The 18,766-nt window shown below is 38.2% G+C and overlaps 1 protein-coding gene across 1 annotated transcript; it reads right to left on the bottom strand.

Annotated features, from left to right (window-relative positions):
• Positions 1-1,361: 1,361 nt before the first annotated feature.
• LOC137018650 (apolipoprotein B-100-like) lies at positions 1,362-18,368 on the bottom strand. Its single transcript, XM_067383345.1, has 24 exons — positions 18,317-18,368; positions 16,763-16,792; positions 16,541-16,644; positions 16,314-16,459; positions 16,056-16,203; positions 15,790-15,942; positions 14,545-14,669; positions 13,510-13,595; positions 12,976-13,426; positions 12,524-12,635; positions 11,898-12,044; positions 10,961-11,172; positions 10,687-10,882; positions 10,414-10,593; positions 10,150-10,329; positions 9,693-9,860; positions 9,334-9,539; positions 7,461-7,640; positions 7,271-7,380; positions 6,958-7,158; positions 6,595-6,755; positions 6,362-6,474; positions 5,911-6,281; positions 1,362-5,829 (listed from the first exon to the last, which is right to left on the bottom strand). Exons 1-24 carry the CDS (start codon positions 18,366-18,368, stop codon positions 1,613-1,615), a joined length of 8,049 nt encoding a protein of 2,682 aa, XP_067239446.1. The 3' UTR covers positions 1,362-1,612.
• Positions 18,369-18,766: the final 398 nt, after the last annotated feature.

The following is an 18,766-nucleotide window of genomic DNA, read 5'->3' as shown; positions in this document are numbered from 1 at the left end:
ACTACTTGTTTCAAAACGTTCAGAGAACATTCAAAAGTAATGATCCCAGAGTATTTGACGAGTGATAAAACAGAATGTTCCCTTAATGCTCACATAACGCCTCGTTTGTTTCTACACACCAGTGACATTAAAGGATTAGTTCACTTTCAAATTAAAATTTCCTGATAATTTACTCACCCCCATGTCATTCAAGATGTCCATGTCTTTCTTTCTTCAGTCGAAAAGAAATTAAGGTTTTTGATGAAAACATTCCAGGATTTTTCTACATATTGTGGACTTCACTGGCCTTCAAATGATTGAAGGTCAAAATTACAGTTTCATTGCAGCTTCAAAGCGTTCTACACAATCCCAGACGAGAAATAAGAGTCTTATCTAGCGAAACCATCGCTCATTTTCTAAAAAAAATTAAAAATTATTTACGTTTTAACCATAAATGCTCATCTTGAACTAGCAATCTTCTTTGAATTCCGGCAGTGTAGATGCTGCTAAGTAATACACTTAGCACTGCCCTCCTCGGGTCAAAGTTTGAACTAATTGTTATACAATATGCTAGTACAAGTATATATGACAATTTAGTTCATCCGTTTATTAATGAGGAAGCACTGCATACATACAATAAAATGGTGTGGCTTAAAAATATTATTTTTCCATTTCATAAACTATTCATAAACAATATGGCCTTGTTTTATAAAAACATAAAAGCAAAAGGCATCTTCTTTTTCTTTTCTTGTTTTCTACGCAAGCCTTGTGCATATATTGCCTCCTGTTGGTTTGCAGAAGTTAAATCCACCCAGCAAACACAAACACAACTTCACAACGTTATTTTGTAGTACAAAAAGTATTTTCTAAAATAATTTAAAAAAATAACGTTACCAAAATAAAACGCTTTAGAAACATTGTGAAAATAACCTAGCACTGATTGTCTATATAAAGTTTTTATATGAATTCAAACCAAGCAATAATATGTTACATAAATAATGGTATCGGAACAATATGGTCATCTTATACAGGGTGCTCCGTGATCATTCAGGTGAGGAGAATAAATGTTCTTAAATAAGATAATTTAAAGAAAACTGGTTTAATAATGGTTACTATAGCATCAAGTCAAGAAATTATTGTTGTTTTTCATTTCACACTCAGGCTATTTGCATCATGTTCTTTAAATGCAGGAGTTCTTACATTTTCATATAAAATAACAAAAGACAAAATGTTACATTTGGAATATAAATAACTAACTTTTACCACAAGTAATTTTATCCTCTTTTTATTATGCAAAGGTACAATTATGAACATAAATTAAATAAACAATAAACATCACAAAACCTTACAATTTAATGTAAAATTGTCAATGAAGTAGAACAATAAGAAGAGCCGAGTCTATATGTATAGTAAAATGATCCATTTATTGTACTTGGGACAAGCAATATTTTGGGGTTTCAATCACTAAGGATGACAAACATGCTTGTACTTGAGAATGACTTTCAAAGTTATTGTCAGTGATTATGAGGTCTGGGGTGAGAAAGCATTCAGTAAATAAACCCAATGATTAGTTGAAATCAATACCTTGATTAAATATTTCCTCCAGTCAGTGCATATTCAACAAAAACTAATGTTAATTTTTGTTTATTTGAATGGAACTTAAGTCACCCTGATACTCCAGAAGCATAGATGGAGACGTGAGATTGTGAGAGGACCCAAGCACAAACTTTGAGACAAATAAATCATCATAATTCTCTACTGATATTTCTCTACTTAAATTGAACCAACGGGAGAAAACCTTTGATTGGTATTGAGACCTATTCGACGAATAACTAGTTGTATCTCTTATATCAAAATCACGATAACCTGGCTGCGTTAAAACCATGTCTACAGCAGCCATGAGGGTGCTCATGGGAACAAGTTCAGCTTTACCAAGAGCAGTGTGGTTTATTGCAAATTCATATTGTCTATATATAAATGTATAGTTTGAATCAATTTCTAGCAAAGAATATATACGGTCAAGATCTCCCGCCAAGGTCAGCTGGTCATTAATGTCAAACCCCAACGTGGCATATTTAAAATCAATGTACCCATTTCCAGTAGTCTTCAGATTGGATTTCAGACCATCAGCTTTAACACAGATGTTGGCTTCATTATCCATATTTCCCTTAAGTTTGACGGCATCAGGGAATGTAGAATCTGTGGTTAGATGGGTTGCAGACTCAATAGAGATGAAGGAAAGAGTTGCATCTAGCTTTAAGGTATTCTCAGCATCTCCATATCCAGCAGCCACTGAATCTGGACGATCAAAGGTGTACTTGATCTTTAAGTTTGATGCTGCCTTTGGATGGGCCTTGGTGTCAGCAGAAAGTTGATGAGTGGCATCAATAGCGAAGCTTGTCAGATTAATCTTAGCAACTGTGTTCATAGACAATCCAGCCTCATAGTTGTCTTCCAGAGTCAAGGTACTCTTATGATTACCCTCAAAGTAGGCATTCTCCAAACACAAAGAAGAGGCCAATTTTAGTCCAGTCAGTTTAGTGGTTCCATCAAGCTTTGCCTTCGATCCCTGAAACACAGAATCAGTTGTGGCACTAACACGCATCAAGTAATCCTTCGGATAAATACCCGTGTTAGCATTGAGGTTAAGAATAGAGGACTTGAAAGACACCTCAGAGACCAGGTTACCCAATGAAGGTACAACAAGACCTAAATCAATAATAGGAGCAAACCAGCTTTTCTGGTAGACAAGTTTGGCATTTAGATCAATGGGCTGGTCACTTGTGGTAAAGTCATACCATAGGTCAGTATTATCATTCAAGTTCAGCTCTCTGATTGCTGCAGCATTGAAAATGGCTGGCACAAACATTTCTACAGCATTTAAGTACCCAAAGCTGGCCACACTATTCACAACAGCGTAAACACCCATCTCAGCTTTGTCATTGCTGGCTGTGAAGTTATGGCTGTAGTTGTAATGGTTTAAGTGGGCGACTGCCACACTGCTGATTTCATGTATGTCAGAGTTGAAGGTAACAGCGTAGTCTTTCTGGAGATCAATATTGGCTAAAAAAGACTCAAAGAGGTTGATCTTGGCAATACCCCTGTTCTGAAAGTCAATAGCAACCTCACTTGGACAAGTCATGATGTTGGCAGTGTTAGAGAAGACACCGCTGACAGCTCCGACAACCGAAGTGACATGGGATGTCTTGATTTCCACCTTCATATCGCCCAAGCGAGCCTTTCCAGAAGCAACCAGCAAACTGTTCTTGATAAATGGATACTCCGTTTCAACACGAGCACTGAATTCAAGGTGGCTTAGACCAATAGCATCAGCATTGACCTTCATTTTCATCTTCAAATCATCGCTATAAGTGTGGCCAGTGAAAGATAACTTGGCAGCTCCAAGGCCCATGTTAACATGCAGGTCACTCTCATGGGTGCCTTCCACAGAGAAGTCTTGAAGAGCAAATTTGCCGGTTCCTTCATTTTTAACTGTCAGTGTGATTGTAGCATCATCCTGGCAAGATACTGCCTTCTGAATCAGACTGACTTCACCAGACAGTGACTGTGAGGGGATGTTCACCCGGCACTTGTATGAAGTTTCAAGAAAGAAAGTATCGTTAGAGGCAGATCCATTCAGAGTCAACAATGCCTGTTGATCTAAAGCCAATTCAATGTGTGTTAACTTGAAAGTTTCAGACACTATTACAGGACTCTTCTCAGGGATCGATATCTGCGCTGTGGATTCTAGATTGTAATTCAGAACCTCAAGGTTTGCAGAGGTTCCTTTAGTCTTAATAAAAGCTGTGAACAAAGGGTATTTCTCTGAGGCATTCTTGAACTCTGCAGAGGTTCTGATGTTGTAGACAGGGCTGCTGATTTTGACTTGACCATAGAGTTTTCCAAAAAATGGCACTAGAAGAGATGTCGAAATTGCAGGAATCTGACTGTCAAGCTTGTGCTCAGCACTGGCAGGATGGGAGATCTTATTCAGCTTTGTGTAACTTTGGGTGTTAATCGAGCTAAGAGTATTTTTCACATCCTCAATGAAGAAAAATATCGAAACCTTGATGTGCTTTGGTAGCATTTCAACAGCTTTGTCAATCTGCATACCCATCAAAACCAATTCCTCACTGAAACGGTTGCTCACATCACTCCCTAGTTTCTCAAATGCACCGATCAGACCTTTCAGCTTTAATGCATACTCTTGGTACAGAGCTTTTAAGCCATGTTTCAGCTGCACAACTCTTCTCTCAATGTTCAAATTAGACACAAAGTCACTAACATGCTGAGGTAAGCTCTGAATTTTTGAAGCAATCCCCTCTCGGTTGATGTAATTCCTCAGGGTCTCGCCCATGCTCACAAGTGTTAATCTAATGTTGTCAGGGACTAGAGAAAAACTTTCAATGAATGGCAAGCTAACTGATTGTATATCAGTGCTTTTATCATACTTTAGGAAGCCAGAGACTGCAAAGTCCTGATAATCAGTATTGGCAGTGTTGAACAGATTGGAGTGCACCTTTCCAGACCCTTCCAGACCAAGCCGCATTGGAGTATTGTAAGCGCTGATTTCCTGTTCAATGGCATAGTCGTTCACTTTAGCCTTAACTGTCACTTTAGTCTTTTGTTCAGAGGGGATCAGCAGAGTGTCAGACATGCTTTCAAATTGTGATTTAATGAAGACACCATAGTCTAGGTCAAGGAGGGATGAGATCTTGCATTCATGAGAGTGAGCAATGGATTGTGGTTCTGCTTTCAGAAGGACTTTTGCGATAAACTCATGATTTGCCTGTCCGACTCTATACAGACGTGTTTTAACTTTACCATTAACAGTGGCATCAAAATTGACTCTGAATGGAATAGTTGTACCATGAGTGTTGGTGTCAAAATCGAATAATATGGAGTTGAAACGTATATGATTTTTGATTGTGCCAGAAAGTCCAGTAATCTCCAGTTCAGTGTTGTGGTTAATGAGACTTCCCATGAGATTTCCAATGGTTTTGCTCTGAGCAGTGGCAGTTTCATTTGTGTAGGTGATCTCAAAGGTGTGCTGAAGGTTTTCCAGACTCAAGAGGCTCTGCACTAAGGTTCTGCCATTGGTGGTCAGGCCATCTTTATTGAGCTTCAGAATGGCTTTGTGGAGAGCTATGTGTCCCATGAGTTTAACAGAGGCATCATTGTGAATAGCTAGACCATCGATGTCCAGTGCTCCTCTGAAAAGGGAATGGATTTGCTCTTCAGAGCTGTGAGTGGAGGTCTCAATCTTAACGCTGACTGCTTCAACGCCAGCTCTGGTCTCAGCCACGTTTTGGATCTTCAGGCCAAGAGCCCGTGCTTCTGCATGAGAATTTATAACAAGCTCTGATTCCTTGACGGCAATTTTAGCAATGTTTTGCAATGTTAGAAGGTTGTCAAATGCCGTGTTGTTGGAATGAATTATCAGTTCTCCATTGGCAAAGGCTACATCAAAGGAGTTCTGAGCTTGAAGAAGTGTTGAATCTACTTTCAATGAAGATTTAATCTTTGCCTCTGGTCTGAATGGGAGGACTGAGGCTGACTGGAAAAGGTTGCATGAACCATTGACTGAACCAGCCTTGAAGGATCCTTCAAGGTTTCCATCTCCAGAGATCTCTTCAGCATCAACTCCAAACTGTCCAGTGTGTTCCAGCGAAACCTGCACTCCAACACGGCTAGTTACTGCAAACTTGCTTTTGGATCTTACACTGAGTTTTTCAGCAAACTCCACTTCCTCCTCAACGCTTATGGTGGCACTGATGATGTTGTGGTGAAGCGCAGTCTTTACGTTAGCCTTGAGAGATTCACCAGGTGTGGCCTCAACTAGAGCAGATCCTGTGCAAATAAATCAATCAATAAGCAACCATCCAAATCAAATGCATAAAGTGCATGTGGTACTTCAATTACAGCTTTTACCTTCGACCTTTAGGGAGAGGAGTTTAACAGGACTTGTGCCAGTGACTTCAAACATGGCAGAATAGCTTGCAGCAGGATCTCTGGCAGCAGACACAGCTGCTTCTAAGTTGTAGAAGTTGCTGTTTAGTTTTCCAGACATCTCTACCAATTCGAGAGTCGGCACAGACAGCAACACTCCCCAGGGAATGGAGAACTCTGGAAGATTAATGCTAGTAGATTCAAATTCCAGACCAAGATGAGGTACAATCAGGTTTGGTGTTGAGAGGGTTGTGGGAAAGTTCAGATCTCTAGAGGATTTTCCACCCAAGGGCAAGGGAAGAGTGATGGTATAGATGGTATCCTGGCCAAAGTGATATTTAGCAGCAGCCTCTCTGTGTAAAAAACGTGTTAATTTTAACTGGTAACTATGAAAATAATTGAAATACTTGTAAACATGGTGGCATCAACTCACACATTCAAGAAGAGTCTTTCTGGAAGAGTGATCACAGGCACGGCATGAACTCCCAAATTCTGCACATATGTACATTTATGTCTTTTTAAAGGGATACTGGATCTAATGGCATACTGCATTAGATATACTTCATTTTCATGTTAGGGTGAACTATCCCTTTGATTTTAATAAGCATTTATTTCTTTGGGTATTTTCAAAAGCTGATGAAAATAAATTAGGGAAGTTCTTACCACAGCTGTCTTTGCCAGAACATCACGGACCTTCATCTCATTCAGGCCAATCTGGTGATCAAGAAGGCTACTGACAAATGTTTCAATGGCACTGATGTTGGGAATGATTCTTTGAATCTCAGACCTGACATCAGATTTAAATTCAGCCTCAATCTTCTGATTCTCTGAGAACAGATATTTTGAGAGAGATAATTCACTAGAATTATACTGTCATGATCATAAATTTCCTTATGTGGATGGCAAACTGTGATTGAAATTTAAAATGCACAATTATTGCAGTTATCTCACACAATTGTGATTTGATCAAATAACCACGATCAGACAATTAATCAAAAATCATGACAGGCCAATGTACTGGACAGATACCATATTTCAGGATGAGTGTTTGAACAGAAGTCGTCTCAGGGAGTTTTAGGTCACTCTCAATTTCCAAAGTCAGCTTCTCAGCATGCTTCAGTTTTGCAGAAACTTTAGAATCAAGCTGAAGAGAATCGATAAGCAACTCTGCAGAGAAACTGTACTGCTGTCTGTTTAATATCACTACATTTCTGGCCTCAAAGGATGTTCCTGTTAGTGAGCAAAAGACAAATGATGGTTAATTTAAATGTGGATGTTTTCTCTTATTTTCAGTTATGTAGTAGCAAATACTTAAGTGTTATTTTGTTAAGCTGTCTCTAACCTTCAGCCTTCACGCTAAATGTGACTTTGTCTGCCTCGTCCTCATAGGCGTAGCTGATGGTGGCGATATACTCTGTGACATCTTCAGATGGATGGAGCTCAACAGAAAATCTAAACACAGATTCAGTGTGGATGAAATATTTGACGAAAAGGAATATTTAGATATCAGTATGTAGATGATTTTCACTTACTTGCTGTCACCAGAGAGAGGAAAGTAAGGGGCAGCATCGTTTGACCTTGCATCAGGATACTTCAGGGCTGCACAGTACTTCAGTCCAAGGAAAAGAGCAGTGCATTTATTCGTATTAATATACTCGCCCTTGGCAGGAATGGACTTAGTCTTGGCACCAACAACAGACACCAGAGAATTGCTACAGGTGGGGAACAATAACATCATTTACTGTGTGTAAAATAATTTGACTTGTTTTTAGGGCTGCATTTGAGTTGTGATCAGAATTTCTGCTCGACTCTATTAATTAAGCATAATTTTCATGACATAGGCCAGCTGGTTATTTATCCTAAAAACATTTTTTATTTTATATTGCATTGGTAACAAGCCTCCACGAGCTTTCATGCTTGCGGATGCCAGATGTCAAGAGCATAAATCCCCATACATTGTCGTTTTACCTAATTTTCCCAACCTGGCTACCATGTGCATGCACTGAAAAAAAGCGCTGATGTTCTTAAAACTATGGAAGCTGGTTTCTGCCATGGAATAAAAAAGCTAATCACAACTTTTTATCTCACAATTTTTATCAACACTTATTTTTTCGCAACTGTGAGTTTCTCGGAATTCTGAGTTTACATCTCGGAATTCTTTTTTCTCAGAATTCTGAGTTTACATCTTGCAATTCTGACTTTTTTTCGGAATTCTGAGTTTACATCTTTCAATTCTGACTTTTTTCTTGGAATTCTGAGTTTAGGCCATGCAATTCTTTTTTCTTGGAATTCTGAGTTTAAATTCTGAGTTTAAATTCTCGAAATTCTGACTTTTTCTCGGAATTCTGAGTTTATGTCGTGCAATTCTGACTTTTTTCTTGGAATTCTGAGTTTACGTCTCACAATTCTGACTTTTTCTCGGAATTCTGAGTTTACATCTCGCAATTCTGACTTTTTCTAGGAATTCTGAGTTTAGACCATGCAATTCTGACTTTTTTCTCAGAATTCTGAGTTTACATCTCGCAATTCTGACTTTTTTCTCGGAATTCTGAGTGTACATCACACAATTCTGACTTTTTCCTCGGAATTCTGAGTTTAGGCCATGCAATTCTTTTTTCTCAGAATTCTGAGTTTACATCTCGCAATTCTGACTTTTTTCTTGGAATTCTGAGTTTACATCGCGCAATTCTGACTTTTTCTCGGAATTCTGAGTTTACGTCACGCAATTCTGACTTTTTCTCAGAATTCTGAGTTTACGACTTGCAATTATTTTTTCTCGGAATTCTGAGTTTACGTCTCGCAATTCTGACTTTTTTCTTGGAATTCTGAGTTTACATCGGGCAATTCTGACTTTTTCTCGGAATTCTGAGTTTACGTCACGCAATTCTGACTTTTTCTCCGAATTCTGAGTTTACGACTTGCAATTATTTTTTCTCGGAATTCTGAGTTTACGTCTCGCAATTCTGACTTTTTTCTTGGAATTCTGAGTTTACATCGGGCAATTCTGACTTTTTCTCAGAATTCTGAGTTTACATCGGGCAATTCTGACTTTTTCTCAGAATTCTGAGTTTACGTCATGTAATTCTGACTTTTTCTCAGAATTCTGAGTTTACGACTTGCAATTATTTTTTCTCAGAATTCTGAGTTTACGTCTCGCAATTCTAACTTTTTTCATTGAATTCTGAGTTTACATGTCGCAATAGATTAGGCAACTAAACCCTGCATATAAGTTGACGTTCTCTTGATTTGTGCTCACGTGAAAGTGCAATAATTCTGATTAAATGTAACAGAACTTTCTGAAATGGGAATCAGTTTAACCATTATTATGCAGCCCTACTTGCATTTGTGCTAAGGGCTTTTAAATCCCTTTATTGCATTGATATTATACATTTCAAGATGTCTTACGTGACGCTGATGAGCTCAGTTGGCCCACGAGGAGCTGGAATGGAGAGCTTGAGCTGGCCGTCAGTCACAGAGAGCTTTGCTCTGATGCCGCTCTCATGATAGATGTTCGTGTGCATCTCCAGACCACAATGAACATAGTCGGGGAAGTGAGTCCCAATCTCAGTCACAAACTCAATGCCAGCAGACAGCGTCAAAGCAAATTCCCTCTGTGGTGTAGTCATGTTAATTCATATTAGGATAATACCACTTTTAATGACTTTGAAAGAAGTTTCTTCTGCTTACCAGAACTGCATTTATTTGATCAAAAATAATTTGTTGTTGACAGTAACACATGCACGACTGAAGTGTGTTGGACTCACCATGCCTGGATTAAAGCTCAATCCTCCTTTGACTCCAGGAGTAAATGTACCAGACAGAGCAACTCTCAGTGGAAAGCCAGCACCAGTGGGCAGATAAAACTCATTATCCATGAATATGTAGTGAAGGAAAAGCTCGTTGTCAACACTTGAGAGCAGTCTTTTGAGGAACTATTTCAAAAATATAATTCTGATTAGTAATGCCAACATACTTTCAACAACAAATTGGAGTTGAAACATAATTCTGCTATTAAAAAGTTGATATAAACTGCCTTGTTTGGAAAAAAACAACAACAACTGAGTGTTGATTATTAAATAAAGTTGATTAATTAATTGATTATTAAATAAACTTTAATTTGAATTGAATTGAATAATTAAAATTATGAATTAAAAAATGCATGACTAATTCTGCTGATTTAATCCATGTGATGACAGCTGTGGTTGGTAAAGCTGGACTCACATCAGTGGGGATCATCTTAAGGAGATTCGTAATCATCTTGCCATCTTTTGTATCGAGATACCCAAGTTCAGCACCCAGGAGCTTGAGATACACCATCGCTTCAGGAGCATCCTGGGCCTTTAAATCCTCCATAAGCTTGTTGACATTATGACTGATTTCATTGAATATGTTTTGAGAAGCCTAGAGCACACAGAAGAGATTGAGATCGGAATCCAGCTGTGAGGAAATACATCCATTTGCAACATTTTTACAACATTTTAATACCTGTCTTTTCTTCCTATCATTTCTCATGATTGGCAGCATGTTGTCCAAGACCTCATTGAGTTGGGTGGGCATCTTGTCAGTAGCGTATAAAGTGGTCTTCATGATTGTATCTGGGAAGAATCCATCTTCACCAAAGATGGCCTCCACAATGGGGTCAAAGCCCTTTCCCTCCATGCCAATCTGAAAGCAAGAATCAAAGACATTAGGGCTGCTTGATTATGGCAAGCAGAATTTGGGAAAAAATTAAATGTTGGATTTTACTGTACTGTGTACCTCAATCAAGTCCATATCAAACCCAAAAGCATTCAAGGTCATCTCCACCATGACCTCCCTTGGAAGTTCATTTGGAGATTCAAAAATCATATTTCCCTCTAAAGATCCAAGTCTGTAGTACCGAGAGAATTTGGTGGATTCAGTGAGCATTTCAATTTCATTGCCTTGAAAGGCCTCTTGAATCTTCTGTCTCAAGCTAGGGAGTAAACAAAACAAGATTACGTTTTCTTCTGAAAATTAGATTAGGTTCTTCCCATTCTATTTTTTTACTCACTCCAGGATCTCTGGTGCTGTCGAGGTCAAGATGTTGCTGATGTGAGAGATGATGAAGCTCTTGACCTGAAGATTTTCCTCAACATGGAGAGCCGCTGCTAGTTGATCGAGTTCAGCAAGCGTGGGGTTCTTCATCAAGATGAGATATGCGGCTACACGCTTCTGTATGGATGCAGTTCTATCCAGAACAGCATGCAAGAGCACCTCTCGGCCCTGTAAGAGCCATGAAATGACCTTTAGACTGGGGCTGCAAGATATATCAGAATAAAATCAGTATCGCAATATGGCTTTATTTTTTTAGTGCATTCTGGTGCCATGTGTTCCTCAGGTAAGCGACGCACACGCAGCCGGCCATCCACTTGATGTAAAAGAAAACATGATTCATCAGACCAGGCCACCTTCTTCCATTGCTCCGTGGTCCAGTTCTGATGCCCACTGTTGGCTCTTTCGGCGGTGGACAGGGGTCAGCATGGGCACCCTGACTGATCTGCAGCTATGCAGCTCCATACGCAACAAACTGATGCACTGTATATTCTGACACCTTTCTATCAGAACCAACATTAACTTCTTGAGCAGTTTGAGCTACAGTAGCTCGTCTGTTGGATCGGACCACATGGGCCAGCCTTCGCTCCCCACATGCATCAATGAGCCTTGTCCGCCCATTACCCTGACACCTGATGCCTGCCCGTTTTTCCTGCTTCTAACAAATCAACTTTGAGGACAAAATGTTCACCTGCTGTCTAATATATCCCACCCACTAACATGTGCCATGATGAAGAGATAATCAGTGTTATTCAGTTCACCTGTCAGTGGTCATAATTATGCCTGATTGATGTATATCACAGAAAAACAAAATGTCATTTTTTCCAATATTGTGCAGCCCTATTTTAGACTGACTTCAAACTCACCAAGAGTTGTGGGTTTATTTAACAGCTCACCTCTTCAGGTACAGGAATCTGTCTGTAGACCTGGACAGCGGCCTGTTGGACTGCAGGGGAGGCAGCCGGCTGCTTGATGCATTGAATAACAGAAGACTGCAAAGCAGGGCGCGCAGCTCCCAGTGCAGCCACCATATTGCCAATGACCTGCAATAGACTTTTAGGGTAATCTAACGAAACTAATCTCATGGTGTTTGGCCAAACTGTTCAGCAGTTATAAGCAAAAATGTTAATTTTTTTCATTTTGCTTGACCAGTAGGTGGTACTGTGCAACAAATGTGCAAGTACCATCGAGTCATGATTATGATGACATGTACCAAATTTCATCACAATATGCCTAAGCATTGCAGAGTTATAGCCTAACATCCATTTTGGTGTATCAAATTCGTTGTATGGTACGAGTACGGTTTGATCTAACAAAAAACATTTACAAATTTTTCCTTAAAATTCACGCACACATTACTGTGAAGCACAACAGTTAGCATACGGTGCTTGTCAATGGTCAAAAAGGATTCAAAAAATGACTTTTTAATTGATCCCTTCTTGAGGATATGGATGGCAATTAAATTACCAACATGACCTTGGTGTTCATCTGAAGTTGAATTTATTAGCATGTGTGAACATACCCTCAGAGAAAGAAAGACGTGTTCCTGGTCACCTGTGCAATCACCGATCTGTTCAAGGGCGTAATCAGCCACTGCCTGGATCTCACTGGTGACTCCATCCGTCTCAAAGAGCCTTGGGTCACACAGAGAGAATAAAGATGTTGATTTGATGAAACACTGAGTTCAAAACTGTGATTTGTCAGAAAAGGTCTTTTCACATGGTTGCAAATTAAAGTCTATTATATTTATGCATTTGGCAGATGCTTTTATCCATTGCATTCGAGGTAAACATGGAATAATAACATTGTGCAATGCATTCCCTGGGAATCTAACCCAAGATCTTGGCCAATCCTCCACTGGTTGAGCTACAGAAATGTTACCATTTGGTAAACTTCTGTTCATATGTTAGTTGACCATTTATTTTTACCTAAATCTAAAGATTTAAACGGAACACATTACTAGTTGTCCCTCACCTCCTCACAGCATTGCTGAGAGCGTAGTAGATGGGTTTGCTTGGCTTGAACTTTGCCATCGCCAACATTTCCTTTACAAGTACGCGGGAGGACCGGGGTATCATTCCCATGGCATATACAGCAGCGTCAATCTCAACTGAGGATGTGTCAAAGGTCCTGAATAACTGCATGATAGCACTGACACATTCTGGTGTACCGCACTGTAGCAAAGCCTGGTACGTCAAAGACTGAGAGATTTCCAATGCCTCGGGAACAACGGCTGTCAAGGTTTCAGCTTCCATCTTGCGGATCACAGCTACGAGCTTGTGGGCCAAGTGGGCTCTCTTACGTCCATCATTGGTATTGGAGAGGTCAGCAATTTCCCTCAGAACAACAAGAGCGGATTCTTTATCCTGGATGGGGCTCATGTCAACACTGCTGTCTGGATGGAGGGGTTTCATGTTGGCCACATCTGGAGGAATAACAGTGCATTTTGCATTCAGTTTGACATCCAAGCAAGTTATGAATATTCATACCAAAGAGATTTTCTCTTACTGTGTTCAAAGATTTGGTCATTGTACTTAGAAACTCCCAGAAGTGTCAAAGCTTGTTTGCCAGTATTGATCACTCCATATTCTCTCCTGGTTGAGATAAAGTCATAGAGACAAGCATCAGTACATGAGCATCCAAGATGCTCAATGAACATTTATGCATTTGGCAGATGCTTTTATCTAAAGCATTTAAAGTCACCATAAAGTCAAAGTGAAAATGGACAATTCTTTTTTTTTTTTAATGGAATATTGCAGTTTATTATAAATGATTTATTGGTGCACAAGATTATTTTTTAAATTCATGTTCCTCATAACCATGAATCAGGATATCTTTGCCTCCCTCTACTCTTCTCTGATGATGTGGGCGGGGCAACCTATCACTCACATGAGATCAACCAATAGCAAACCACAACCATCCAATCAATTCCCCACAGACAAAATCAAGCCCCGCCCTACATTTGTTCTTTTTTGAGAAGCTGTTTCACTTGGATATACGGCACTATAGGGAAGTAAATACTGGCCCAACTTCCATTTCATGCTGACTTTAAGATTCTAGGCTTTGAACATTGGGGGAAACAATTTTTTATTTTGGGAAGGGATGAAATGATCTTTTATTTAAAGGAATTAAATAATCAAAGGATTTAAATGAATTTTAAAATAACAAAAATCTGAATTTTTGTAAAGTAAATAATTTGAACTATTTTCAAAAAATGTTTTTATTTTAAAATATGCACACAATCACTAATATCCATATGCTTAATGGGTCTAAAAAAAACAAAAAAGCAAAATATTGTCTTATGACATTCAGTTATGAATCACGTAAATGATTCAGCCTAAATTTTCCATTAAAATTCGAGTAGTTTGCACCACTAAATATTACTGTTGAATATTAAATGTTTATCTACTTACATCTTTCCTCACACTATTTCAACGTTAAAAACTGAAGCGACGTGCTGGAACTCATGTTATGACATTGGCATTGCTAGCAACATGCTCTACAGTTACATGAGCTACAGGAAAATATGTTTATTTCACTTACTTGTGTGAAAAGAGCGCAAGAACATGTTTTTCCGTGCAAGTTCCAGAGGTCATGTGGTGCTGCTCATTATTAAACTTGTAGTTGCAGGTCTGTTTGCTTTTGATCAGCTGAGCAAGAGGATATTTCTTGGGAAGAGAGAATGACAAACATTGGACATCTCAACCTACTCATCTCCATTGGGTTTTAAAGGGGTCATGACATGGATTTTAATGTTTTATTATTTTAATTTATTTCTTGATGTTCACTCTATAACTAATATATATGCGGGAAAAATTATCTGAAATTAAGGCTTGTCAGCAGGGCCTACACTCTGTAAGCGCCAAATGCAAGTAAAAATCGGTGTTGGCAAGTATATTAAATGATGTCAATCACCAGTTGGCCGGGAACATTTTTATGAATTTTAACAATGCAATGTTGTGAGAACATGAATGTAATCAAACATGAAGACAGTTGACGGTTCAGTGCTGCATCGTCATGAAAGTTTAATCCTTGCCAATTTAAATATTCAAGCGCAAGAAGACGTGAAAGAGAACTCAATTCGTTACTCAAACGCTGTACTGGAAGTTTAAACATCCAAAGTGCAATACCTGAGCTCTCTTTCGCATCTTCTTGAACAGACAAATTCACACAAAATTGTCACAAAATGCCCGTCTGGGCGAGTATCCTAAGTAAACATAGTCAGTTATGTCTTAAGTGAATGTAAAGAGATGAGAAAGAAAATGCATGTGTGCAGTATCAGTATATTGGATCCGTGCATTACGTTGTAAAGTGACAGCATCCTAATAATCATACTGCTGTCTGCGTTTTTAATGAATGGTTACTGACATTCTTCCAAATATCTTCCTGCTGAACCTACGTAGGTTTGTAACTAATTTGCATAATGCCAGCCCATTGGCTGCCGGCAAACAGCATCTGCCTTGCCCCACCCTCAATCACTGTAGTTTTATCTGAGACTGGAAGAGTTTGGTTCGTGTTGTTCATGTCGAGAAGATGCTGTTTTCTGCTGCCAAAGCAAATCCACTGTGATGAGATTGATACGGTTGCTGTCTTATCACTGTGTATCAAGTGTTGAGATTCAGATATGATAATGAGCATTTGGTTTCCAACCAATCACAGCAGACTGGGCTATCTGACCAATCAGAGCACTGGATGAATTTAAAACTATTACAGGGGACTCTAAAACAAAGTTAGCAAACTTTAAAATACCTTAATAGGGGCACTTTAAATCAATGTCTCAGAACTCACCATGCCGGTGATGAGGGCGAGGGGACTGGTGTGGTCATCGACTGGCCTGAACTTGTCACAAGCAGACAGGTCTCTTGTAAGAGTGACTTCGGTGGCGACGTCCTCTCTGGTGTTCACGACATAGTCAGTCTTACACAGACCATAGATGGTGGGCTGGAATGGAAATGGTTAGAAGTGGATCTGACATGAGCACCTTCTCATTCAAGAATGACATTGCAATATTTTGCTTTTCTGTGATATATATATTGCGATTTAAAAATACGGACCATGTCTTTGTTCTTGTCCTCCTCAAGCACCGGGACAGCAAGAGCAGAGATGATTCCCCTCTTGATGTTGAGGATGTTTATCCGCTCATCCTCCTCAGGGAAAAGCTTGATTTCATCGTCTCCCTCAACGGTGAACTTCAGAGGATGTCTGAACAAAGAGAGAGGATTCTGCTGAATACCATTGCCCGAATTATACACAATGATGGGGATCTGATTGAGGCGCACCCATAGTTATTGTTAGTGTGAGCAGGGCTTTACCTCTCCATGGCGGTTTTGAAGTCCTCCGCACCAGCAGCTACTCCAAACACTGGGTTTCCATCCGCATCGACGTCTATCACTTCACTCAGCGCGCAGTCAGCGGTGCGCACAATGTAGCTGCATGTATCGGGAACCGCAATCTCAACCTAATACGATATTCACACTGCGTTACTGAAAAAGCAGCAGTATCTTTAGAGTTTGATGTGTGGAAATGAACTCTACTGTACCTTACAGCTGGCCTTGGGGCCGTTGACTGCCCCGTTCAAAGCATTCAAGGACTCCGTCTCATAGAAGTATTCATACTTGTTGAAGGGCTTGTATCTTTTGGCCACTAGAAGAACCAGAGCAACGCATTTAATACACATTATCCACCAGTGAGAAACTGCAGAAATACATTTAATGTTGAATTTAGATCATTTGATTCTGCAGAATAATTGCAAGAGACGTACTCGAGCATGGCGCTCCTTCATCCTGAGCTTCTGCAACACAAAACAAATGCATTGTGTTAAAACTCTATGGTTTGCTCTGCAGTTATGACTATAGAAAATGTCTTAAAACACCAACTTGAATGTATGTGTAATCCTGCAGTAATTATTTGGTTCTTTATTGCAGTGGTGTTCAGAAACTAGAACAAATACATGCCAGTGGGGTGAAAAAAGTCAAATTAATTCAAAAGGTCTGATTGTAGTATGACTTAGCACATCATAATTTTGACTTTTTATCTCATAATAAAGATTTAACTTGATTTTTAGCATAAAAAGTCACAATTATGACTTAGTATGTCAATTTCAACTTTTTGTGTCATAATTATGATAGAAAAAGCCACAGTTATGACTTAGTTTGACATAATTAAGACTTTTTATGTAAAAAATTTTACTTTTATTTTGACTTTTCAGTCTCATAAATCTGACTTAGTATGTCATAGTAATTTTGAATTTTTATCTCATAATTATGACTTTTTATGTCCTAAAATCGACTTATGTAATAATTATGAAAAGGCCACAATTATAACTTAGTATGTCATAATTATGACTTTTTATGTAATAAGTTCGACATTTATCTCATAATTATGACTTACATCATAATATTTTACTTTTTATGTCAAAATCATATAAAAAGTCAAAATTATGACTTAGTATGTCAATTTAAAATTTTTATGTCATGATTTTGACTTTTTATGTCCTAACTTAGGCATATATCTTAATTCTGATTAAAAAAAAAAAAAAGCCACAATTATGACTTGGCGTATCAAAATTATGACTTTTTATGTAATAGGTTTGAATGTTATCTCATAATTATGGCTTATATCATCATTTTTACTTATGTCATCATAATTATGATAGAAAACATCAAAATTATAACTTAGTATGTCAATTTAAACTTTTTATGTCATAATTTTGACTTTTTATGTCCCAACTTCAACTTCAATAGAAAAAGCCACAATTATGACTTAGCATGTCATAATTATGAATTTTTATGTAATAAGTTCGACTTTATCTCATAATTATGACTTGTCGTAATTTTTACTTTTTTTTGTCAAAATCAGTCAAAGGTATGACTTAGTATGTCAATCTTGAATTTTTATGTCATTATTTTTGACTTTTCAATACTCATAATTATGACTAAGTATTTCATAATTTAGACTTCATCTCAAACTTTTTGTCATAATTAAGATTTACCAAAGATTCTTTTTTTTATGTGTTGGAAATGGGATTACATATGGATTTCATATTCATCTCAGCAATGTATCCTTTTAAACTGGGAAAAATAACATCCAACATTAAATGACATTTAAACATAAATGATATGAAATATTTAACATGTTTTAAGGATAAACCTCACTTCATTTTGATATAATTTTGCATCTCAAGTAAATGTATTTTATTTAAGAATGTTTAGAAACTTGTACTGGGAAAATACAAAGTAAGAAAATCACTCTTGCAGTGCAAATATTTGAGGGGAAATAAATGAAAAAGTTTGTCAGAAACTAATTTCATACTTACTGGACACAGCGACGATCAAAAGCATCAGAAGACGGAGCTTATTGTCGGCCATGATAGCTTCTAAACAGTTCTCCACTCAGTTTTCAGCACATTTATAGTAAAATAATCTCAGGTGTGCTTTTACTCCAAAGTTCATTCATAGGCTGACAGAGCCAAGTTTGACATCGATTTCTCAAAGAGGCTAATAGAACAAACAGACATAGTTTGCTAATAAAAATTGGGCTCGCCATTGGTTTGCTTAGTTGGGGTTTCAGTGATATTATTGATTTAACTGCACTGACAGGATTGGAGGAGAACTGAGCTGAATAATGACACTATCTTATCCAAAGGGCCACTATTATGACTATGTCATAATTATGACTTTTTATGTAATAAGTTCGACTTTGATCTCATAATTATGACTTACGTCATAATTTTTTACTCTTTATGTTAAAATCAAATTATGACTTA

This window comes from Chanodichthys erythropterus, chromosome 4 (genome assembly GCF_024489055.1).
Source record: "Chanodichthys erythropterus isolate Z2021 chromosome 4, ASM2448905v1, whole genome shotgun sequence".
Taxonomy (NCBI): domain Eukaryota; kingdom Metazoa; phylum Chordata; class Actinopteri; order Cypriniformes; family Xenocyprididae; genus Chanodichthys; species Chanodichthys erythropterus.
The sequence above is the reverse complement of the archived record's forward strand: the minus strand, read 5'-3'. Positions and strand labels throughout refer to the sequence as shown.